The sequence below is a fragment of the Arctopsyche grandis genome, chromosome 12 (assembly GCF_051622035.1).
Source record: "Arctopsyche grandis isolate Sample6627 chromosome 12, ASM5162203v2, whole genome shotgun sequence".
Taxonomy (NCBI): Eukaryota; Metazoa; Arthropoda; class Insecta; order Trichoptera; family Hydropsychidae; genus Arctopsyche; species Arctopsyche grandis.
In genome coordinates, this window is record NC_135366.1 from 17202315 (window position 1) to 17229008 (window position 26694).

General features: G+C 33.5%; 5 protein-coding genes and 1 long non-coding RNA gene across 6 annotated transcripts in view; 3 read left to right on the forward strand and 3 right to left on the reverse strand.

Annotated features, from left to right (window-relative positions):
* Positions 1-26694, forward strand: part of LOC143920291 (uncharacterized) — a 319990-nt gene that overhangs the window by 136888 nt on the left and 156408 nt on the right. The gene's annotated exons all lie outside the window — the stretch shown is intronic.
* LOC143920299 (uncharacterized) overlaps positions 1-26694 on the reverse strand; it is a 319815-nt gene that overhangs the window by 136712 nt on the left and 156409 nt on the right. The window lies entirely within an intron of this gene.
* Positions 109-12461, reverse strand: Rme-8 (receptor mediated endocytosis 8). The gene is made up of 35 exons (XM_077442328.1): positions 11882-12461; positions 10373-10716; positions 10030-10284; positions 9809-9955; positions 9396-9495; positions 9135-9313; positions 8839-9046; positions 8588-8743; positions 8254-8496; positions 7996-8175; positions 7727-7921; positions 7436-7644; positions 7198-7357; positions 6834-7118; positions 6552-6754; positions 6192-6477; positions 5958-6109; positions 5678-5879; positions 5402-5593; positions 5196-5331; positions 4932-5116; positions 4665-4856; positions 4410-4589; positions 4166-4333; positions 3863-4096; positions 3656-3788; positions 3483-3574; positions 3238-3409; positions 3048-3160; positions 2797-2969; positions 2492-2717; positions 2246-2413; positions 2025-2171; positions 1710-1950; positions 109-1631 (listed from the first exon to the last, which is right to left on the reverse strand). The coding sequence occupies exons 1-35, from the start codon at positions 12218-12220 to the stop codon at positions 1552-1554; spliced, it is 6675 nt and encodes a 2224-aa protein (XP_077298454.1). The 5' UTR covers positions 12221-12461; the 3' UTR covers positions 109-1551.
* On the forward strand, positions 14175-17582 carry SerRS (Seryl-tRNA synthetase). Its single transcript, XM_077443084.1, has 8 exons — positions 14175-14717; positions 15212-15428; positions 15721-15881; positions 15964-16145; positions 16228-16318; positions 16394-16650; positions 16733-16859; positions 16942-17582. The coding sequence occupies exons 1-8, from the start codon at positions 14397-14399 to the stop codon at positions 17086-17088; spliced, it is 1503 nt and encodes a 500-aa protein (XP_077299210.1). The 5' UTR covers positions 14175-14396; the 3' UTR covers positions 17089-17582.
* Positions 17881-19243, reverse strand: TSG101 (tumor susceptibility gene 101). The gene has a single exon (XM_077442423.1). The coding sequence runs from the start codon at positions 19124-19126 to the stop codon at positions 17984-17986; it is 1143 nt and encodes a 380-aa protein (XP_077298549.1). The 5' UTR covers positions 19127-19243; the 3' UTR covers positions 17881-17983.
* RpL12 (ribosomal protein L12) lies at positions 21318-23097 on the forward strand. The gene is made up of 4 exons (XM_077442496.1): positions 21318-21456; positions 22458-22531; positions 22608-22788; positions 22862-23097. The coding sequence occupies exons 1-4, from the start codon at positions 21420-21422 to the stop codon at positions 23062-23064; spliced, it is 495 nt and encodes a 164-aa protein (XP_077298622.1). The 5' UTR covers positions 21318-21419; the 3' UTR covers positions 23065-23097.

Consider the following 26694-nt stretch of genomic DNA (forward strand, 5'->3'; position numbering starts at 1 on the left):
AATTTTATACATAAGTATCTGTGTGTTCTTACTAAAATGGATAAACTTAGTCAAATTATTTTAAAAGTACATATTTATCTTAATACAGTAGAAATAATAGAAACGATTGATTTAATTACTTTAGTTTATTAAAAATATAATACATCCTAAAACATATTTCAATGATAAAATGATTACATTTTACATATAATCTTTTTATATGTATACGAGTATATGCATGTTTTTACAAATGTACATTTATTATACCTATAATATAATATATACCTACCACAATAGTGTGCTATAATCGCTTGATATTATTCTTCTAACAATTATTAATAGTTTTAATAAAAAAGCATGAAATACAAAATAATATCTCTAAGCATAAAATTAAAAAAAAAAATCAAATATGTATTAATTTAAATCTCATGGAATCAGAATATGGTAAACACATTAAAATATTGGATTTAAATTTTAACTACCAAAAAATAGAGCGTTTGAAATGACACATAAAGCTTATCCAAAATGGATTTCTAATTTATGTACATGCAGATTTATAGATACATAAATCTAATACAAAACCTGTATTATAGAAATATTTGTGTATATTCATAGTTCATAATAAGCTCCATACAATATACATTCTAATCACTGATACATTAGTAAATTTTCTAATTTCCAAAATGTCACTGTAATTGACAATCAATAAAATTAAATTAAACTGCATATGTATTTAAAAAAAAGTGTGAATAAAATGTTGCTATACAAAATAAACTACATATATTTGTTCGTTCTTCATCACACTACTCTGGTAAGATTTAAATATGTATGTTTTTATTACATTTTTAATGAAATGGCATAATATAATATAATTAATAATTTAAGGCGAAATTTAATTCTGTAATGTATGTAATGGCAAAAACATCGACATTTTCATAAAAATATATTTTTACTTAAACATTATGGTTATTTATAGACATCTCAGAATGTAATTTAATTTTCAAAATGTCAATTTAATAATAAAAAAAAAATATATGCGTAATTTAAATCACATTTTTAACGAATATACATATGTATTCAACATTCTCGAAATATATTCGACTAAACTCGACATTTGAAATAAGAAAAACCTTGTAAAAAAATTAAACAGTCAAAATTATCTAGAAAAAAATAAAACAATTTATATTTGCAAATGCTGGAACATTAAAAATATTTATGTAAAAAGTTAAACTAAGTGTTCTTTATGATTTTCCTACATACAAAAATATTCGAAATAAGATACAGCTCAAATGCAGTACTTGTATAAATTTATAACTTGGTTTACTTCTATAGGAATGGTATCGAGAAAATACAAAAATCTATTTTCAAATATTTACACAAAGATAAAATAACAAAAAAAGTTTTTTTTTGTATAAATTACAAAATAAATATAATAATGGAAACAAAAATAAAAGTCAAAAAATCAACAAAAGCAATATTTAGGCTTTTTATTATTGCTTTGGCAAATAGCAATATATATATATATTTGGACCCACAGAAATAGTAAAAATATTCAAACAACGAAAAGTTAAATCAATCAACGGGTGGTGGTTGCAAAGTAATATTCGATGTAGGAGCTTGTGTCAGGTACCCAGCACTTTGTGGCACTCCACCTAAAAAGAAATTAGCATAACATTAATTATACAAATCATAAAATTCACCCAAAATACAAATACATGTGTGAAACACACCAGTAAGATATCCAGCAACGGGCGTATCAGCAATAAATAGGTCATGTCTTTGATTTGCATATTGTTGCCATGCAGGGCATGCAGCGAGTGCAGTTCGTACTCTTTCACCGTGAACAATGGACCGCGCCATAGCTTTAAGAGCTGCTACAGCTTGTGCTGTTATCTGTCCAGATGGTGGAACACCTTCTAATTTGCCTTCTAATAGTAAAAGTAATTGACCTACCATATCAGTTTCAAGTGCCTGTGAACAAATATAAGCAATCAATCAATTTGTTGTACGTGCAGCTGAAATCAATAACACAGAAATTTATTTACTTGGTGTACAAGCTCATCTGTATTGGCAGTACTGGTGAATATTCTCGACAGAGCCTCGCAAGCAAGTCCAACCATCTCACGTTTGGTTTTTATGGCTTGTTTTATACCAGCGATGCAATCAGTTTGAGAAAGCGCGCTGACGCAAATCTAAAATAAAAATAAGAATAATTACTTTATAAAAATAAATTAAACGTAAACATTGTATCTCCATAGTTACTTACATGATTACTAGATATTGTATGTAAAATCGGTAAAACATGATGTGGATTAGTAGCAAGATAGCGACAAAGTCTAGGTAAATGACCATGGCTAGCTACTAGATCGGTTAATACCGGTTGCGCTCCGAGAAGACCACATAATGCTTTTCTACACAATTCTAGAGCCTCTTCCTGCAATAACATAAAGGTCAATTTAGTACATGAATAATTATGATAGTATAATAGTATTAAAACGTGCTTATAAAATACCTGTCCATCTCTTTGTAAGCCCACCATAACAGAGTCCAGCAAATCGGCAAGGAATGTTCGAGGACTTCGCAGCGTCCATTGTGGATTGGCAACAAATAAACGCAAATAAACACCACCAACGACAATTTCGCCAGGTGGTGTCCAAACAAGACCAGAATTAGTCTCATTGGGGTCAATCGAAGTATTCCATAACACGCCTGGATCACTTATCTGCATCGTGAAATGTCTGTAAAGAAGCGTGCACATACAGTGTAACTTTTATAACGAATTTTATAAAGAATTTCCATTCAAAGTGTTTCAATTACTCGTCTTTATGTCTTGACACTATTGAAGATACTCTGTCTTTCGCATCGGTATCCCAAACAAGCTCAGGATGCCGCTCACATGTGTTGAGCATTCGGGCTGCAACTGCACCACCTCCGGATCGCATAGCATCCGCAAATATTGCAGGTAAATAGCGACATAAAGACAATTTTACCTGCAAATTACATATCGTGTTATATTATTACTCTTATAGATTTATGGCACATACGTAAATTTAAGTAAAGTATTATACTTTAGGTCCGTGCAGCTTGTCAGCTATCATTTTAGCAAGGAGCTCTGCTGAAGTTTCTATCAAATTCTCAGAGTTCGAATTACAAAATATGTCCAACAAGTATATAACAGCACCTATGATATTATTTTTTTATATATGTATGTATCAAAAGTGTCATTAATGAAAACTTTAAATATTCAGATTAGGGTACCTTTGTTAAGGGCTTCATTTACTATAGAAGTATTAGTAAGTAGAGGCGATAAAGCATCCAAAGCAGAAGCCTGCAATTGATCACTTGCTACTGCGGGCAATAAGTGTCCCAAAAGCTTTCCAGCTGCAATGTCTTCAACGCATTCTGAGCATCCTGCACTAGATATTACAACCTACAAGGAAATTATCATTAATAAAAATGAATAATAATAAAAATATATTAAATTAAATTATGAGTGCGCTGACATTCAATGCTTTTTTCAGTACTTCGGGGTATCCTCTCGCACTCAATAAACCAAATATCAATCCAAAATGTCCAATACATTGTATTTCAACACCTTCAACAATAAAGTAAAAATATAATATTATACTTTGTATTTTAATTAAAAATAATTAAAAAAAAAATGAATTCATCTAACCTGGATTAGTTTTAATCACATTTGCTATTGCTTCCAAACACATAACCATATGAGAAATTATCTCATTATTCATTAAACCACATGATTGTTTTCCTAACAATTCTAAGAGATCAAGTGCAAATCCTTTCGCATTCTAAATATTGAAACATATTGAATTAATAGTAATAACTAACAAACAAAACATACAACATTGAAATGATCATTAACCTCAATGGGAAAGGTTGGTTGTTCATTATATATTTGTACGAATATTTCACCGACAATAAGCTGTCCCTCATGAGCTGAGTATTTAAATTCAGTACACAGTATAATATCGTCATCATCGTCATCATTTATAGCGTACTGTTTCCTATTATTGAGAAATTCTGAGAGCTCTGCTCGAGTGCTATTATCCCAAATGAGATATGGGTTACGCCAATTAGAATTTAAAATTTTGAGCAACTAAAAGTAATAAATTCATAAGAAAAATCATATAAATAAAATAATGCTTAAATAAGATTGAATAACAACCTCTTCTGGTTTATCATTGCTTAATTTCTTCGTGAGATAAGGCGTAAAAAGCGACTTAAAAGCATTGGTAGCTAATTGATTGCGAGGTATCTCTTGGTCTTCTAATAAATAACCACCGAGACTAGCACATGCTACAATCGAAAGTTTTGCTAATTGATTGGCTACTTCCTGTAAAAAATTGGGATAAGTTTAATAAAAAAAATTTAACGGTGACTGTTAAATTACATGCATTTTCGAATATAACCTGTTGGTTAGCATCTTGAGATCTCTCGACTCCGCCTTCATCTAAAGTGAAATCATAACATAACATAGCTTTCATTAAGGGCCACAAAGCTCCACATCGTAATAATCGGGTTTGTAAAGCTCCATCTACGCAAAGAGCAGCTACACAACGTACACCACTGCAGCACAATGCCCCCAGATGCTGAAAGTAAAATTTAACATGAATTGCAATTTGGCAACATTGATTAAATTAGAATACGCGAAAAAGTTAACATACATTGAATTGTAATATTCTACACAGATCTACAATTAAACTTGGCATTTCTCCAATGACATCTCTACAATGAGGGAATTTAGCTGCCACGGCGTAGCATTGACTGATGTGATTGCAAACTTGAACGGCAACATCTGTAGGTTTTGATGACAAGCTTATGACCGAAACGCATCTTGAATACGCTTCCAATAGTACCTAAAATTGATAAGTGTGTAATAAAAACATTGTGATAGTTCTAATCTTAAATTATTTAAATCGTATGAGTTTCACCTGAATTCCACCTTCCCGTCGTAGTTCTTCAGCATTGAGAGCTGAACAACTAACCGTATGATAAGCTAATTCACAGCCGGCGGCCAACAAAGGTGCCGTTTTACTAAAGAGGGCTTCGTCACTCGTTTCCATCTGAATGGTTTTGATTAATTGTGGATAACCGGCATACTTATATGGTTCAAGTTCTAAAATAAAAGTAATCATATTGTAAAGGTCAACGGAAACATGAAATTTAATAAAACATATTCAATTTACAATAATTACCTTCAGAATACCGACTAAACAATATGCTTTGTGCTCTTAATACTAAGACTATATTATTTGGATTGGGACCATCCCCTGTCCATATACTTCTACTACACAAAAATTCATAAGCTTGATTTACGGCTTCAAATCGATCCTAAAAAAACATACAAGTATTATAATTTTGAACAGATAATTTACTGTACATATAAAGATCTATCACATACTCTGCCTTGGGGATTCTTATCAGGATGAAATTGCTGGGCAAGTTTATAGTATGATTTACGAACAACAGCTTCATCATGATGTTTACCAGGAGCTAAACCTAGAGATTTATACGCTTCATCGACTGTCATAATAGGAGGTTTCTTTTCTACTTCTTTTTTCCAAGCCTCAAGTACATCTTTGAGTAATTTCACCTATAAATTTTCAATGAATATTATTATAACAAATTAAAAAAATAAAATTAGAAAAGATTACATTGTGAATAAAGCAATTATTACAGAATCAGGAATAGGCCAATCCGGGAACCGATGTGTATCGCATAGATGCCGTAAATAGAAAATATTACAAAATAGTTCTGAATCTAATTGAGTATATCTCACAGCTGGGATTGCAAGATAAGGATAGCGGGCCCCCGAATGAGCTCTGAGACGTGGTGTGAAATCTCCAATGTGAGCAGAAACTTTAACAATCAACATTCGTCTGAAAGAAAAATTACATATCCTTGTACATTATTTGAAATTAAAAAGAAATTGCAGTATAAAAATTTAAAAACGAAACCTCATTTCAGCATTCCATATAGCTTCAGGAGTATCATATTCTCCCAAAAATATTTGAGCAAACTTTTCAGCTCCATGATTGTGCAAGTAGCAAACCATCGCTTCTGGTAACAATTGACCTAATATTGATCTTTGCATGATATCAGATGAAACCTGCAATTTTATATATAATAAATAGAAATACTACCATCTAAAATTTTAATTAAAATGAAGCGAATATGATTATTCAACTCACATCTTCTGTTCTGAACGCTTGCTTCATGTGTGTTAATTGCAAAAATCTTGCTATCGGTAATAAATTACTACCCGTATACATAAGTATGAAATAGAACACTCCTGTTAAGTATAATTTCGATATTTCTGGATTATCTTGTATAACTTCACAAAGTAAAATCGCTACTTTTTCAACAAGAACTGGATCGAATGTTAACAAAATTTGGACGACATGCGCTAAACAGTAAGAATCAGAAAGAACGCGTTTTATTTTTGGCAATGGGCGCACTATTGCATTGTCTTCATCTCTACAATCCAAACAGGAAGCATAAATAAGTGAAATTAGTAGAATAGTAATAATAAAAAATATCACAAAACAAACCTGCTTGGATAATATTCGCAACACTTAATTAGAATATTCAAAATTTGAGTTGCCAATTCAGATTCATTAAAAACTGGCGTTCCTCTAGCCAAAAGAGTCCATTTTAATTGTGGTATTGCTTGCAACATTCTCCATCCATCCATACCACTTGCCCAACACTTTGTACGCGCATTTATTTTTTGATCTTTATACAAATCTTTAATCTGGAAAACGTCAAATAAATAAACGTCAAATGCTTACGCTCACAACATGAGCATATTTTAAAGATAACAAATGACTAACATCTTGAAATGATACAGGTCCAGTTCTCTCTATTTGTCCCTGAGCTTTTTCAACGTTGTAATACCATTCTTTATCAGTGGTTGATTGACCTGAATTTGGAGCAGCCTCCAACAAGTTACTTTGTGCTGGTACGGTAGCTCTAGCGGTATGAAGATGAGCTAGCGTCATTAAATCAACTAATATACGAACACCATTCCATTCTAAAACATCTCTGACATTTCTCCTATGCATTATTAATTTGTGTAAGAATATTACAAGTCTATCACGTTCCATTCTGTCTACAGACTAAAAAAAAATCAAACCATGGATTAGTTAAAAATACAATTACTGGTTAAAACATCAATGTGAAAATAAAGACGTTTACCTTTTCTAGCATTTGGACAATATATTTTGTGTCTCCAAATGGCCCAATATCTTCATAATAACGTCCGTAAACAATAGACATAGCTTGTAAGCACATACATTTCATTTCGATTTTTGGAGTAAGTAGAAATTTATGATAGAGATCATTAAAAAATTCATACCTATAATAATGAAATATTTAATATTATACAATAGTTTTAAAATCGAACATTTAAAAATATTTACACCTTTACACTTACGATTTTCTAATTGGAGAATCTGGAGAATCGTCTGATTCAAGGAGTAAGCGTAGATAATAATCTCCAATACGCACTTCATCTTGTAAACACCGATAATGTATTTCCAATTCAGTATAATTCCAAGCAACAAGGGCAGACCCACTCAATTCCCTATCGCTATTAAACGCCCTAAGTTCACTTTCCAAACAAGATCTTAATTCTTCGCGAGTCTAAAATGTAATATGAACCAAAATAAAGCATGATAATTTTTTTAATTTCTATTATTAAAATTTAAATATAATAAGTACGAACTTTATGATTCCATATGAGATTTGGCAATGCATGATCTTTAGAAAATTGATAAAAGAACATTGACCAATTTGCATCTGCTTTAATTTTTTCTCTTCTTTTTCTCAAAACAATCGGACGTTCGCGCTGTTTTTCTTTACGCTCAATTATTATACCGGTATGAGTACTCCAATGTTGAAGAGCAATTTGTGTATAATGCTGAAATTAATAATATATAATATTTTAATCTTTGAAGAGAAGAATATTTTCTATATCAAAAAATATTTGTAAACCTCCAAATGCTTTTCAACAGCTCTAAATTGTCTCTCAATAGCTTCCCATTGTGGGCCTCTTTTATTTTTACTAGCTGCATCCTGAGCTAACTTCAAATTATCTCGATCGTTCAATTCATCATCACTAGAGTTTTGAGGAACTTTATCCGTTGAATCCAAGAAGCCAAGCAATCCCGAAGGCTAAAATATTGTCAAGTAAATTTATGATCATTCAAAATGTAAATTATATATGTAATATATAAAAAGAAATTAATTTACAAATATCCTCCTCAATAGAGCCATCGCTGGTGGATGACCCGTAGCCCACAACCCTACTAAATGTCTTGACAAAAAGCGATGTTGGGGTCGAGCTGTTCCGAATAATGCAATTAAAAGGTGTCGTGGTAAAGCAGCTTCGGCCAATGCTAAGGCTTGCATACGAGCACCCAATTCTGCATTGCCTTCTTCTATTAGCGCTCGCATTACAAGTCCACCTCCTTTCACGATTGCCATCGAAGGGTGCTGAATTAGCGTAAATAAAATTTATAAATACATACATACATCAATATATGAATCAGTTTATATAATTTATATAGATGAATGCACCCAATACCTCAAATAATTTAAAAACAGATCGACCCCTAGTGGCAACTAGTTCCAAAAGTTGATCAAAATGCTTACTATCTGTTGTTTCACTATAAGGCACACAGAGTGAAAATGTTAAGAAATCTAACATGGCTGCTACTACCAATGCTCCACTTCCTTGAGTCTAAACAGTATCAAAGGCAATTATTAAGCAAAACAGGTATTGTTAGTTACAAAATAAATATTTGTACATCTACAAGGAAACGACAGTAAACTTACGACATGTTCAGTCCACATATCGAGAAGACCTTCAAGGAAATTTTTAGAGGAGAGCATACTAGATTTGTTTAATTGCTCTTGTCGTAAATCATAATCGGAATGCATTGGATGGAGAAGAGCACATAGAGCGTCTAAAGCAGCATGAGCTACACCAGGATCACCTTTTCGCAACGCTGCGACCACTTTTGATCCTAAAGCTTCTCGGAAACTAAAATGAATAAAATATAAAGAAAAAAAATAAACTTTTTAACACAATTAATATCATTACAAATACATAAAAATATAATATAACACACCCTGTCATTGTGGTGAATGCTCCAAATCCAACTTTGCTAGCACCTAATCGCCTAATCGCATGAAACTGAGCTTCTAAATCAACTGCCGACGACTTGATGTTATTTTCTTTGTCACCGATTTGAACTAAGCTTTGTAAAGCTTGTGCTATTAATTTCTCCTTATTTTCCGAAAACAATCTCTACAATCGAAATATATATATGCATTAATTAATATATAATTTTATTAAAATTATACTTATACATATGTAAAATATAACTTACATCTTGATTTACAGAATAAAGTAAACCAGAATATGCTACATTTGCATTAAATCGTTCGATCATGTCTCCACGAGAGTGTCCAGTTGATGTAATCAAAAACCTAAAATATACATATTCATATTAAATGCTTTTCTAGATCTCAAATGAATTGTATATAATAGAATTACTACAAACTATATAGTGTTTACATCGCTTATAGTAATTCGAAACACCTATACATAGATATATAGTATATGTAATTTGAAATGTTGATAAATCATTTGTAAAAGTGGGCGGGTTAATCAAAATACAAACCGATGTATATAGGACTTGGAGATAAAATATGAGATAAAAATATATACATATGTAAATTGGGTTAATTTTCGATATAAACTTGAATGATATTAAATCTAAAACGCATATTTATATCTAACCTAAGGTGATTCGATTCAGTTTCTTCATCGACGGGTACATGAAGAGGGCCAAAACGCTTTCCCTTGGGAGTCAATTGCATTTTTACGTGTACATCTCTGTTGCCCGAAGATCGAACACCGTCTAATAAACTTGCAAGAAGAGCATCTCTGAAAAAATATTTCTATATAATAAGAGTCGAGGAATATAGTAATAATTATATTAGAAATATCTAGATACACACCGCTCGGCAGCTACGTAGCAACGGATTTGTCCATTCATATATTCAATGACAAATAATTGAGGATTGCTCGAGTCTCTTATCAAAGCCCAAATATCAGCGAGAGGTCTCAAGCAACATACGGAATACGTTTGCGGATCTCTTTCTAATATACACGTTTCTGACAGACATAGTGTCCTTCTAGGCGGCTCTATGTGTCTTAAAGAATTTACCTTATTGACGACAAATTCACTCACCGAAGTTTGATGAGTATCACCACTAAAAAAAGAAAATTCATAAAGTTTTCTTCGAAAGCAAATATTTATTTTGGTTTCGTAATGAAAATATATTCAAATAAATATATCACCTATACTTTCCAAAACGCTGATTTTGAAAATCGTCTAATGTGATAGTGGTAGGTAAGACTTTTATATTGATTCCTAGAGTATTTAGCGCCGCATCGATAATTTTATTCTTTATTTCGTTGTATTTCGAGGATGCAAATAAATGAAGTCTGCTGAACCCTCCACAAGCTATGACAAAACCTCCAGGATAATCTTGGACGCCGATAATGCCTTCTATTTCATGGTAACTGTAACTTGCTAAGGGGATGTTGGTCACGGGATCCAGCTGATCTAGTGAACATGGGGTCACTTCTAATACTACTGGTAGTTTTGTATCACTCCAATGATGCTTATATGCTTCATAGCGCTGTAAAGATACAATTAAAATTAAGATTGAAACATATGTAGATTAGCCTTTTATCTTAAACATACGATATCAATGAGAAATAATAATGCTTAACAATTTTTATTCACGTAAATACTAATATTTACATGAATGATTTATTCATGTAAATACTGATAATAATAAAACATACATATACACACATATGAGACTCATAGCATGCTATGTATTTTTTGAAAGAATAATTTGCTATTCGTTCCATTGCAAAAATATTAAAGTACAATACAACACTATGTATGTATACATATTCATATTGATTATAAAAATTAAATAGTTCATATTTTTTAAGATTAATATTTGGGTTTTATTTTGATAACACACACAAACGGAAGTGGTATATTTCTCGGCAATTATTTGAATTAAAACCAGAGCTGTGGAGTCGGATCAAAATTTACCAACTTCAATCCCAACTTTTTGTTACGATTCAACTCTTTTTATTCAACAAATTTTAGTAAGATTGACTTTTCTTACCAACATATAAAATTATTAGCATTGAAAATAATAGCGAAATTTAAAATACAAATATTAAAAGAATTAAAGTAATCATTAAAAATCTACATTTTACCCAATTTATTAAATTATTGGTTACGAAATAGGTATAAATGAAAAGTAAGTACATTCATCGTGTATGTGTATGAATTTCATACATAAACAAATCAATTTAATATAAAAAAATTAGAATAAAATAAGAAGATAAACATCAAAATACGTGCAATTCAATGAATTTAAATTCATAATTTTTATGAAGAAATTATTAAATTTCAATTTATTGTTAAAAATATTATAATAAAATATTATTTACGCCTGTGACTCCAATTGAAATGCTCAACTCCACAGCCTGGTTAAAACGATAAAGATCCGAAGAAAAAAATTACTTTCCTAATCTTTATATGTATATCTAGCACGATATATTTCGCACAAGCAATAATTCCCTAATTGAAACATAACACCGAAATCTTTATACAATAACAAAGAACTTCACACAAATCCTTTGTCAATTTAGTTAAAAATCAAAATACAGCAAACCCTGATTTAAAATAACTTCTCATAGAAAATATTTTTGTGCAATCTATTTCGGTATATAATTATACATACATAAAAGCAATAGGAAATGGTAGAATATAATTACAAATGTGTGCTGCGGCTTCTCAGCGAACAGATGCCTATACTTGAAAGCCTCGGTTAGAATGAGGTTGCGGTGTTCGGAGGAGAAGCGGACATTGTCCAGCTTTCGATCGCGACGAATCGTCAAGACGAACTCGGGGCGAGCTGAGCTGGACGTGGAAGTGGCAGCAGCGAAGGAGACCAGCTCGCTCCACCACCACCGGTTAGTGATCTCCAACTTGTCGGGATTGTATGTGGTGAGACCCTGCGAGCCGATGGCCACGACCCGCCGGTAGCGACCTTTCCACGAGTGCTTCGTCACCAGGAAACTGGACACATCCACGTTGTCTTTGAGGGGCGTCATCTCGCCGCCTCTTCACCTTCACCTCGTCGCCTCCGCGCTCTAAGTTTTCGTCTCCGCCTCCACCGCGACCACCCGACGGGACAATGGACCAGAACTCGGCATGTGTCAAAACACACCACCGCTGTCAGCCGGCGCACGCACACCACACACACACACACACACACACACACACACTCGCGCCCGCACCCGCACCCGCACCCGCATTCACACCACATCACACAGCCATAGCCAAACGTCGCGTACCCTATACAACACATTGTGCAATTTTACAACTCACTGTGTCATTCATTGCACTATTCCGAGTGACGTTGACGCACAATCACACGTAAATGCGTAGATAATTTAACAAATTTCATTTTGTATAAAGGAAACACTATAGTCATCGACCATTGGATTAAAAAAATACATTGACACCGATCAGGGATACCGAAAGGCAGCAAATCAAAGAATGAAAATAATATTAAAATTGGTAAACGGATTATTTCGCACATTGGGATCACGAATACGGATTATCTGGCACTCGAGTTCTCATTAGTATGATAGTTTGCGTGGATAGCTCTTGGTGGATGCAGTGGTGTCAGCCCAATTTTAGAACAACGGGTTTCCAAATTTTATTTTGAAAATATATCCATACATATGTAGGCATATAGTACAACTGAAATGATCTCGTCAGGTCACTGCGACACATATCTAGGAAAGTCATTAACGCATGGCACACGCTCGCCTCGTCAAAAGGTCGACACGTGTTTCTATACACGTGTCTGGGAAACAAAGGAAGAACACACTGAACCCATAAAAACCACGAACTACGTCCAGGCGTATGAACCCATAAAACCACGCTCGCAGCATAACTAGGGCAGCGCGAGTACCAAGAACAAAAGATGTGCACACGACACACTTCAACCCAAAACGTTTATAAAGCAACGCAGCAACCTCCACCGGCAGAGTTAGCCTCTGGAGTTCATACAGATCACTTCTACGAAGAAACCTCTTCGTACATACAATAAACATTGTACCAATTGAACGCAAATAAACGATCCTCTTTCAAACTCAACTGAATTTCCATAGGCCGGGAAACGGTCGAAACCTTTCACTCGACCACCTGTTCTATACATATGTACATATATATACTTTTTTTCGTCTAAGGTACTATTACATAAAAGTTCATTAAATTTTCAAGATTTTTATAATTTTTGACAAAAATTATATGAATTTTTAGATTAAATTTTTAGATTAAATTAAGTTTCCGGAAACTTTTAATTTTTAACAACGGGTTTCCGGAAGCCCATGGAAACCATTAGGGTGACACCACTGGGTGGATGGAATTTCGATTGTCAGAGATCGCTTTGTTCGGAATAATCACTGAACCATTAAAAATAATATTGTAATTGCTAATTTAAACTATTGAATTCCGTTTACATTTTAATTTGGAACTATTGATGCTGGTTCAAACAAAATTAGTTAAAAAATGTTGAAAATACACAAAAAAAATTCTCAATATAAAACCTAAACCTTGCAATAAATATTTCAGTCTTAAAAATATAATTTTAAATATATTGTGTATAATATTAAAATTTAAAAAAACTGTTCATTTTTGTCATATTTCTATCGAATACGAGCATCATTGAAAGTACAAAAAAGCATAGTTCTGTAAGCTACGTCCACATTACCGATATCTACACCCGATATTTTCGAATTTTCCATATCCAGTTCCCATATTGCAACTTGTGGTTGCTATTTAGGAACTGGTTATGGAATAATTCGTAAATATTGGGTGTAGATATCGGCAGTGTGGACGTAGCCAATGTCACAAGATTATTATTATTTTTTTTAATCATTTAAAATAAAAGTGATAACGACAACGTTTAGATTTTTATTTGCATTTTTAGTTAAGAGATTATTTAAATTTGTATTTGGAATACAAATGATTCTCTGAAATCCAAAATATTGGCTTAGTACCATTCGTTAGCAGTGTACTTACTTTTTCAAAAGCGGAACTGAACTTATGGAGCGAGTGAGGAAGAAACTGGGATAATGGGTAACCGAATCGATTTTTAGAAGCTTTTTTCTTATATATAACATGCAGAGTACGCTATACGGGTAAAATAGTGACAGTTGTAAGGCAGCGTTGACACGTGGTCGTGCTCGCCGGCAGCTTCCACGTCTGGTGATCATCATGGTTCTCGATCTAGAATTGTTCCGTGAAGACAAAGGTGGTAATCCGGCTGCAGTGCGTGACAATCAGACACGTCGCTTCAAAGATGTAGCCTTGGTGGATGTGGTGGTGCAGCAGGACCAGCACTGGAGACAACTTCGCCACCTGGCCGATACCTGGAACAGGCTCAAAAATGTCTGCAGTAAGGAGGTGGGAGAGCGGCTGAAACGCAAAGAAGCCCCAGGTCCTGAACAACCCGAATTGCCTGATGAGCTGGTGCAGAAGTTAGCAGACCTTACTGTAGATGTGCTGAAACCCCTCACAGTTAATCAAATTAAAAAGGTATTGGATACTCAATTCTCATTATTTTGTACATTTTTTCATTTATGTTATATGCATTGAGAATCTGATGCAACTTTTGCGCATATTACATTGTACAATATTTTATGTGATCAACCTATTTCCATGGTACAAATTTTGCGTTTTCTAAAATGAAAATTAAATAATGAAATACGATAAAAAATAAGTTTGCATTATTTCTTTTATCATGTCGTATGTTTTACAAAACAATCATAATCATCGAAAATATACATTTACAACTTGTTTGGATGTTTATTTGTATATAATTTTCCATGTCTAAAAACTTCAAATTAAGAGCATAATATTTTATTATTTTTCAAAGCAAAAGATGAGTAAATGGGATTTATTTTAGAGCTGATTTCATTACTGTAGTGTCTGTAGTGCTACTATTATTTTAAAAATTATGTCTATATGTAAGTTATCAATAACTGAGTACCATTTGTGTTTAATCACCCGATTGATGATTTGTTTTCCAGGTTCGTACTCTTATTGATGCTGCTGTGGAACAAAATGGCAAAGATTTAATCGCCACTGAGAAGATCAGGAATGATGCTCTTAGGGAAGTTGGTAATCATTTGCATAGCAGTGTACCAGTTTCAAACGATGAAGATGAAAATAAAATTGAGCGTACTCATGGTGACTGTGAAATAAAACAGAAGTACTCGCACGTTGATTTGATTCATATGATCGATGGTATGCTTTTCGTTTTTAAATATCAATCCTATTAAATATTGAAATGCTTGCTTTGACTGTTTGATCAGTTGTTCTTCAATAAATATTGTACACATGTTTATTAACTAAATTCAATAAATATTGTACACATGTTTGTTCATCTGTTAAATACAGCAACATTTATAACTAGGATTATTTGACACTGAATTATTTCATACTTAAAATTATTTATTAAATTGTTATACTGTATACATTTGTATAAGTACATGCTTTGTTATTATTTTTGATTATTCTCTAATGTCGTTTCTTATAGGTATGGATGGTGAGAGAGGCGCTGTAGTATCTGGCGGACGAGGCTATTATCTAAAAGGGGCCGCTGTATTTTTAGAGCACGCATTAATTCAACATTCTCTCCATTCATTGGTTGAAAAAAATTATGTTCCTTTATATACACCATTTTTCATGCGAAAAGAAGTATGTCAATCACATAGCCAATGAAGCTTAATTCATAATTGTAGTACATATTTTTAAATCGGTGATCCAATTTAAATTTTAGATAATGCAAGAGGTGGCTCAACTCTCTCAGTTCGATGATGAACTATATAAAGTTATTGGTAAAGGTTCAGAGAAGGCAGAAGAAGGTGGTGTCGAGGAAAAATATCTGATTGCTACTTCAGAACAACCCATTGCTGCTTATCACCGTGATGAATGGTTACCTGAGGCGTCATTGCCCATAAGGTTGCTCTAATAATTGGATATTATTAAATAATAAGAATTATATCGATATTAAACTTGACGTAAAATACATGGCAAATTTCAGGTATGCTGGAATTTCAACATGTTTTAGACAAGAAGTTGGTTCCCACGGTAGAGATACAAGAGGAATCTTCAGAGTACATCAATTTGAAAAGGTAAAATAAAGTTAAATAATTTGGAGTAATTATATTGGTTGAATATTCTTATTTTTTTTTTTAATGTATTTTCAGGTGGAACAATTTTGCTTGACATCTCCCCACGATAACGCATCATGGGAAATGATGGATGAAATGATTTCAAATGCAGAACAGTTTTGCCAGTCTCTCGGAATACCTTACAGGATAGTAAACATCGTATCTGGTGCGCTTAATCATGCTGCATCTAAAAAACTAGATTTGGAAGCTTGGTTCCCTGGATCTGGCGCTTTTAGAGAACTTGTTTCTTGTAGCAACTGTTTGGAATATCAGGCTAGAAGACTACAAGTCAGGTAAATGAATTTATAAAATGTTTATAATAACAAACTTTAGAACAACGACAAAAACCTTCTAATCCTATTCGTGCAATTATAGATATGGACAAACTAAGAAAATGAATGCAGCGACTGATTATGTTCATATGTTAAATGCCACTATGTGTGCAACTACACGCGTCATTTGCGCTATATTGGAAATAAACCAAACGGAAGATGGCGTAAAGGTACAAAATATTACATTAAATGTATTTTTGATTTATTTGTTTTATGAAATCAGTTGTATAAATTTTGATTTTTGTATTTCAGGTTCCAGAAGTATTGAAAAAATGGATGCCTGAAAAGTATAAAGATATTATTCCATTTGTGAAACCAGCTCCTATTGACCAGGAGGCAAATTCTAAAAAATCGAAGAAGCATAAGGAAGGAATGAAGAAAGCAGGGGGTGAATCATAATAGATACTCATCATTGGCAAAAATGTAATGGCTTGTCACCGCTTTTGAATAACGTATTTCTCGAAGTATTTATTTATTTTACAGAAGTTAAATTATTGAATTTTTAGTTTTACGTAAGGTGAAATACAATCTCTTTAAAATATACAATATTGCATTTAAAAACGCCTTTCAAACAGCATAAAATATGTTGGATCATTCTTTGAAAGAGTAAGATGTATAATTTTAATACTTACATATATCACATTATGGATTTTATTATGTGCAAGTTCTGTACTGTTCACGCTCAATTAGATTTGCTACTTTTGCTAAGAAAACTTCATACTTGTTAAAATGAATTATTCCATGTAATAACAATTATAGACTGATTCTGTGTCTGTCGATAATTTTACATACATATGTTAAAATAAGATTATTTTTAACTGGAGCGCATAATGTGAATGTCTTAATAAAACAAGATTAAAAAATAAATATATATATTTTATTTCCACCTAAATTATATGATTTTTTTATTTTTGTAAAAAATTCATATTTCTTCAATCGTCAAACTAATCTTAACTGTGTTACATTTGATACATACATGTGTACCTACAATCAAACTCATTAAGAATAGCTACGAAACAAAGAACTTGTGTGCAAGGATCATTTTTTATATCAGCATCGATTGCAACCTTCTCATGACATATAAACATGTATTTATTTTACAAATAATACAATATAAATATTTAATATATTCAATTTAACACCAATTTTGGGAAGATACGTTGGGTTTTAAAAATAAAACCAATAGCAAATTAAATAAGAAGTAATATATTTTCTTATTAACAAATTGATAACATGCTTATAATGTACAATATATTTTGTGTGTAATGGGTAGATAAAATATAAATGGCATATTTCAACATGCTAAGCCAGCTTTCTGACGACATTTTTGCATCAACGCTCTGAGCGCAAATTGTTTACGAGACAATGCTCTAACTTGTTTAAGGAATGCATCGAGATCAATAACTCCAGCTCGCAAAGCTTCTCCCATATAATAAATGGCGTCTTCGGTTGTAGCTTCTTCTGCAAATGCATTAAATAGTTGATTATAGAGTGGCGTTGTCGTAGTAACTGCATCGTCTGGATCTATACTTTCTTGTTCGGAAAGTTTTTCTATGCTATTTTCTAATTCCTGTTCTTTATCCTTCAGAATTGTTATATTTTTATCGAGTTCCACTTTTTCTTTTTCTAATCTGCCAAGTATATCGTCTAACTGAACTCTGCCTTCGGTGAGTTCTTGTTGAGTTCTACGCAACGTATCCAGTTCTGCTTGGTTTTGAAGGAATTGTTCATGCATACGTCTTCTTAATTTATCTTCAACAGCGGAATATAAAGACGCTCTGATGTGTTCTTCGGTTATCGTGTTTTGAGACTGGGGCTGATAACCGCCAGGAGGGTATTGAAAAGGATTCGCAGCAGCGTACGGTTGATATGGATTCGGAGGATAAAAGTTAGGTATAGACGGTTGTGGGTACGGTTGCGTTGGATAAGGCAAATTGAAGTTAGGAACTGTTCCACCAGGCTGAGGCATAAAGGAAGTTGTAGGATATGGAGGCTGTTTTTGCATCTGTGGTTTGGAATATACCGGAGGTAGTTCACCAAATGCCGTTATCATATTCCTTACCAGCGATATGAGATTAGAATTTTTGCCGTTCCAATTGTGTAGAAAAGGGAGGTATATTTTTCCATTGTTGTCCACATACTTGGAGACTTTGATAGACATGTCTGACGTGGGTTTGACGAAACAAAGGGGTGCATTGTCAGGGTGCGTGTCCATCAGCCAGATGCAGACAGGTATATTGTAGGTTACCGACTTATATATGACGGGTATCGTTCCTTCCAAATTGATCAAGTCCTTACAGGAACCATCGTTGAAGATGAATTTATCAGTGCTGGCTGATAGTGACTTCCAGCATTGCACAACATTGTAAAGCTCCCGCTTGGTCAAGTCAGCGTACTTGTAATGCACCAAGCAACCCCTGTATTTAGCGTCATCCATGGTGACGTATTGATAAAGGCAACAGGAAAGAGTCAAAGCACCGCAATACCACACCCGAGGGCCGACAATCGCAGCTGTCACCAATCTCAACGACCACTTTAGCCAACATATCAGGTCAGGCAACGGCCACGCAAAATTTTCTTCTTCTCTATAAAATTATCGGTTCGCTGATTATTCCGCACGAAACGATCTCGCAAATGTTACTAAAATCTCGATCATGGAACAACTGGTACTCGAAAATTCCATCCATTAAGAATTACCCACGTGAACTATCATATAATATTAACGAGAATTCGAGTGTCAGATTCGCGATTTTCGTGGCAATAATTGTCATGTTCGCGATCGCAATGTGCGAAATAATCCGTTTACATAACCAACATATTAACTCCGTCAATTTTTTTATCATTATACACTTTTTTTACGTGAGCTGTACTATACTTCAAACTACGAGCACTTTACTTTTAAGGTCTGTTCATACTTAACAGCACTGCACGGCTTCAGCACTGCACGACTCCGTTTCAAATATGTCATTTTATTACATTTCTATTCATATCTACCTACACGTCGCGGTCACGTCACGTTTACAGCAATTTGGCCGAGTGCAAGGCAAAATCGGCTTACTTATACATTAGAGGCCATGACGATATGGCGCAATATTGCTTACGTCGTATTGTCGAGTACTTGCAATATGAATGCACACACGTGCATTCGCAGCTACGCGTCAGAATACAAGTAAGCAAAAATGTTTCGACGTTTATCGAACGAAAAATTATGTATAATCGCGCTGTTGTTGGAAGAAGAAGCTCAAGAAGGCAATAAAAAAGCACGGAGGCGTTTTGATGTGCATCCCAAGTTAAAAAATAGAAAAAACCGAAGGAGAGTTTTGGACACTGTATAAGGAGCTTGTGGATGATGGACAATTTTTTTTTAAATATTCCCGTAAAAAATTTAATTTTTTTTTAAATATTTGTGCCAAAACCATGTCGAAAGATTGAACAGCTGTCAACTATCACTATCGATAATTGGTCCAAAACAGCAAAGCGGCAGACTCATGGCACGTAATTCGCGTGTATATTTCCACGATGGCCAAAAAAACGGATACGATACGTTGACGGATGTTGCTGTAAGGTATGAACAGGAAATGTCGGGTACTGCTGTAAGCCTGCCGTGGCGTAAACGTGACGGTTGGTATGAATATACCCATACAAAATGTACCAAAGAATACTTTTCGTACGGCCGGATACCTGCTGAAGTCGGTACGTGCTGACTAGGTATGAACAGACATTTATAGTTAACTTACAAATTTCGTGGTTAGGTGATTTTTGGTCATAAAGCGCTCACCCAAAAGTCACAAATCTCTATAGCAGAACATCTGGCGGCCGAAAAGTCCATCATACTAACAAGAACTTGAGTGCCAAATATTCCGTATTCGCGATTTTCATGGCAAAAATTGTCGTTTAGGCGATCGCAATGTGACTAATAATCCAATTACCAAATTTCGTGTATGCATATATTTATATATTATATATTTAAATTTTACAAACCATATTTTAAATTTTCCAATAAAGGTCTGTTCATACCTATCCAGCACGACCCGTATCCTGCAGGTGTCCTGCAAGTGCGGATAGTATTATTTTGTACATTATATGGTCGTATTCATACTCCAATCGCGCATGCGCATTTACGCATTCATGCGCGTCCATATAGAATGTACTAAAGAATACTGTCCGTACTTGCAGGATACTTGCAGGATTCGGGTCGTGCTGGATAGGTATGAACAGACCTTAATTCATACTTCAACAGCAATTGTAATCTTAAATATTTTGTATTATTATATCGAATTGTACAATGTGTAAGTACTTAAATCTATATTGAAAAATACAATTAATATCTAAAATATTTAAATGAGTAAGCATTGATTATGTATAAAATAAGATTTATCTGTAATTATTTGGAATTAAACAATAGTTTGAAACCAGATTATGAATAAATAGCAATATTTTATATGTAATGAAAATTTCCAATGAATAAAATTGTATGTATAGATTATTGATTTTAATATGTACAAGTATAGTGAAGAAATTTTGAAGTATCAAGAAAAATTGAAAAAATAATTAAATGCGAATAAAAGTATTTTTGTAAAAATGTCAATTCTGAATGCAAGTGTTGCCAGAGTTGACATCAACATGCCGAGAATTCGCTCTTTTGCGGCCTCTGTCCAGGTCGTGCGGTGTGTCGGCCCGAATCCGCTCGAATCTCTTGAGCCGCGCCGCAATCTGCTTCTTCAGCCACCATGCCGCCCAAGTTCGATCCCAGCGAGGTGAAAGTCGGTAAGAATCCGCCCCAGCGCCCCCCGCTTCCCGCCCCCACGACTTCTCCCATTCAAAAAAATCGACCGCCCCACGTATGTGCCTGATGGAAACCTCCTCCCCACCCCCATCCCCCCTTCTTCTAGCTCCTCGGCATCCAGAGCCTCGCCCCGACGCTACCGTGTCTTCCTGGACATTCGTCTTGTTTGATTTCTTCATCACTGTGTTTCCCCGTTCGATGCCGCTCATGCACATAACCTATATCCAAGTGACAGATACCTTGTAAAAAGCATTTCCTAACCTTTTAATTCTTTTGTCCAACCATCTTCTGATCCATTCATGTTTTATTATCTGTGGTTATATAGGATTATTAAGTTTGAATGTTTTTTTTTCATATCTATAACCTGATAAACATGTAGACTTAGGACCGAATCAAAGTTTATCACTAATGGAACCCTATTGAGTTGAACATCGAAAAATTTAGTTTTTATTGCAAATTCAATATTTACTTTTCACACAAAGTATTGTGTGAAAAGTAAATATTGTATTTTGTCATGTGATGTGGTTTTAAAATTATTCTTACCAAGTGGTTTCGTATTTCCGTTTGAATTGATTTTCATTATTTTCCAACTTTAATTTTTCTAGTAATTATACTAGTATTACGTTTAGGATCCAAATGATCCAAAGTCGCATTTATATAACGATTCTGGAGGTCCATACGGAACCGGCGCTCACTCCAAAGTATCTGATCTACCACATGTACCTCTCAAAGGATAAATTGCACAGAATAGCTTTTCCAATCTGTTGGTATGTCTTTTGTCTAGGCTTTTAAAGGTCTACCCTGACGTATATATTGTTTACACACGGAACTCACCCAGGTCTGTGAGAACTCCAGCGTGTGCATTGTTTGGGTTCCGTTAGCCTAATCCAGGGTTTGTCTATATTGTCTACGCACTCCGGATGCCCTCATGTTCTCACGTTACATTATTCGCATAAATTGAAGTTTAATTTTTTTATTTCAGTGTTCCTCCGATGCGTCGGTGGTGAAGTTGGAGCTACATCCTCGTTGGCTCCTAAAATTGGTCCACTCGGTCTGGTGAGTACATTATTGTTATTATTTTTAGTATATTTATTATTATGAATTATTTTACCAAACATTATTTTTTTTATAGTCCCCTAAAAAGGTCGCCGATGACATTTCAAAGGCTACTGGCGATTGGAAGGGTTTGAAAATTACTGTGAAGCTTACCATTCAAAATAGGCAAGCCACTATTTCAGTAGCCCCTTCAGCCGCTTCCTTAATTATCAAAGCACTTAAGGAACCTCCACGTGACAGAAAGAAGCAGAAGAATAGTAAGTAAAATTATTAAATTAAATTAAACTATATATATATAACATGTTTATTTAATGTTTTGTTTTATTTTAGTCAAACACAATGGCAATCTGTCATTTGATGAAGTTGTTAACATTGCCAAGACAATTAGAGCCCGCTCGATGGCCAGAGAGCTTTCAGGAACAGTGAAGGAAGTTTTGGGAACCTGTCAGTCTGTAGGATGTACTATTGATAGTAAAAATCCACATGATTTGATAGACGAAATAAACGAAGGCAGTCTTACTGTTGAGGAATAATATTTTTATATTTAAATAAATAATAATAACAAATGGTCGTTTCATTTATACTCTTGCCTATTTATTGTATCGTTTATTTTGAATGGGGGAAAAGTTAAGCATTAGTAATAGTAATGATACACATTATCTACTGAGATTTAAAAGGAAGTGTTGGGAAGGTTTTTTGTATTTAGAATGTATGCTGTCTACGGCACATGTATGTATGTAGGTACACCATCTAACATTAAAACAAATTGATTGCATATGCACGTATAGTGAAAAGCATTTTCATGTGGTTGATTCAATAGCTATTGACTGGACTTATGATATTTGGTCTAGTTACAAAAAGAAGCGATTCTTTTTCTTCAATTACCTGGACCAACTCGGTCTCCATTTAGTCTAAATAATCAGGATTCTGCTGTGGTGTAATTGAAAATTTGGCTATCCAGTTTATTAATATAAGAATTTTGAGGGTTGAATTGTGAAGAAAAGAAACTAGAATTTAGAATGACAAAAACTTTCTGTTAATATTGAGCTAATGAAATACGGTACATCGTTTTAAGTCGTCATTCATATTTCAATGTTTCTTTTTGTGTGATTCATAATTTCTTGTAAGATAAGGGTCTGTTGGGACTACAAAACTATGTTATTTTCTTAGATTTCACAGCTGATTGATCGTGTTGAATTATATGGACTGTTCAGCATTTTTTACCAGAATGGAATTTGATAAAATTTTTGCATATATGCCCATTTGGTGATTCATTTTGAATTCAAAATTTCAGATACTACAATGTTTACGATATAAAATATTCTTTTTATTTTTTTAAAATACAAGCCATTGAACGACAGCTTGTAGATTGTCACTACTTATTTTGCAAGCAATATAGTAAAATACATAATTGTAATCGAGGCTTTTTAGTCGTGTAACGTGGTAAAACACCGTTCTGGCGCCCCTTTTTCACGGTATTTTAATGTTTCAAAAGCAATTAGCTGAAACAATGACGATCCATGTTTATACAAGTCGTCAAAATGATAAAATGTGATGGTATGAATCGGTTGGATTCGAAATTTTATCGTTCTTAATGGTGTGGCAAATGAAAAGCTGCTTTAAATTTTCTTTAATACTAAGCTTGATGACAATAAGTGAATTCGGGCACTTTTATTTTAAAAAGAGATTCGACCCAAGAAATGTTTTCAACATTTAGAACTTCTTGATTTTTGTTTGTAAAAGATATTCAGATATACTAAACCAGACAAAACATCACTTACCTATATCAAACTTTCGAAGAATACATCTAACTTATGCATATTCATTTAAGTACTAGACGCAATATTTAATAACAAGTTTCTTGGCAATTAATTTATTCATGTGGGGATTAACCCATTTAATTCAGATGTTGATAATACTGTCACTTGTTCGACATTCATATTTATAAAATACTAATCAGCGTTGTGGCAGATTAAAGTCGAAAAATAAACTCATCTACAGTTGAAATTGGTGTATCATGAGATGCATGTATACCAGGCCTGGGCAAGCTTTCTTACTGAAGGGCCAAATTCGATATTTTATATGAGTCGGCGGGCCGCATATATGTATATATATATATATATATATATATATATATATATATATATATATATATATATATATATATACATATTTATACATACATGTATGTGTGCGTTAAATAACTACAATAAAACAAATTAATAAGGTTAAAATTTTAATGACAATGATTAAGTTGTTTAATTTCTTTCGACATTTTCTGTATATCAGGTTTAAATTTGGTAGTAGAAATTTTTAAAACTGCCTGTAAGTGTTGATCTGTAATGCTTGATATTAAGGAGCTTTTATTTAAATTAATTACGGAAAATGTCTGCTCACATACATATATGTACATATGTATATGTCGATCCGAAAATGAACAACATTTTTCTCGCAGTCTTTAATTTTTCCGAATCTTTCAGAATTCAGGGAATTATAAAATTTGCAGATTTCTTCACGGCGGTATAAATCTTTCAGATCTGTATCGCACTGTAAATCTAAAATTTACAGTTGTAGTTCACTGTAGTCAACATTTGCTAAAAACGGATCACGGGTTATTGCTAGGCTGTTTTCAATTACTCGGAAGTCACTTAAAGCTTTGATGGTGTCTCCGTATTTTTTAATTTTACTTTCATCAATATTTAATGATTTCAGTGTTGGGAAGTGATCCAGTTTCTTAATTAATATTTGACGTTGAAACAGTTCGTGTTTTAAATTAAATGCATTCAAGCTTTTTATCGAATCGTGAGCATATACATTTTTACCCTGTAAAATGCAGTTGAAAGTGTTCAGGTGTGTTATGATGTCCAAAGTAAAAGCAAAATCACAAAGCTAGACATTGTCAGTGAATTCAGGAAAATCAGTTATATGTTTCATTTCTAAAAATAAAATGATATCATCCTTTAATTTCCACACTCTTTGAAGTACTTTCCCTAAACTTAACCATCGAATATGGCTGTGAAAAGGAATATCTGTGTACTCTGCATCAAGATCTTCAAGAAAGCTGATATATTGTCTGTTTCACTACCCGTGATGGCCAGTCGAAAGATACTCACAAAATGGTCAAACAAGGCTTAGGGATTATTTTTATGATTTAATACCTGACGAATGGATGGTTCACAATGGAATTACCATGAATTTAGGTAAAAAAAAAGCCCACTTCGTAGGACTTCCCGCGCTAATTCGAATCGCACGAATTGCAGATAAGACTATCCGCACACAACCCAACCCCGTGACAAGTCACAAGTCGAAAAATGTGATTGCATTATAATAAATTATACTCACGGATACATTATAATCCATGGGATTGTATTATAATCACTTCACGGATATATTAAAAAAAATGAATAAACACTATTTTTAAAAAATTGAAGGCAAATAAGTTATTTGGAAATAATCAAGCGGGCCGCATGGAATTGCGTGGCGGGCCGCAGTTTGCCCAGGCCTGATGTATACCAAATTAGGTAGTTTCAAGTCGACTAGATTTATATACAAATGTTCATTTTTATACATAGTGTACTGTCGATTATCTGGGTTAATGCTGGGGAGCACAGGCACAGATAATCAGAACTATCAATTTTTGATATCATTTCTGTTGTTTGAGTGACATTAGAAACGATACCTGCATCACTCAAGCATTAAATTTGATCATTTGAATCGCGATGAAACCACTCCTCGATTTATTCCCGATCAACATTTTAAATTTTCTATTATTCTGCAAATATCACTTGCCTCGATCTCTTCACAATCCGATAAATCTATTTCCATGTTAGGGACTAATCTTTTTTCATGATCGAACCGGTGTTATTGGTTTTACTGTCGACCAAGACTTTGCTATTCCATGAACATCAACCAATATACTCATTTTTTTTTCCAGAAATTGATCCATCATCCTCAGCAAGTATTGAGAAGACCAGCCTGGTAAAGCCGTTTTATTGATGAAACGACACCTTGATCCTTGGGTTGAATTAGACTTGTAACATAAGCAGTAAAATTTAGGTATCGTAATACCGTTGTTCGTTTTTAATATACAAATTATAGTTTAATTCAGATGAGACATTATCTATTAACAAAACTGCTTTCTGTGGTAACCTTTCACTTTTTAA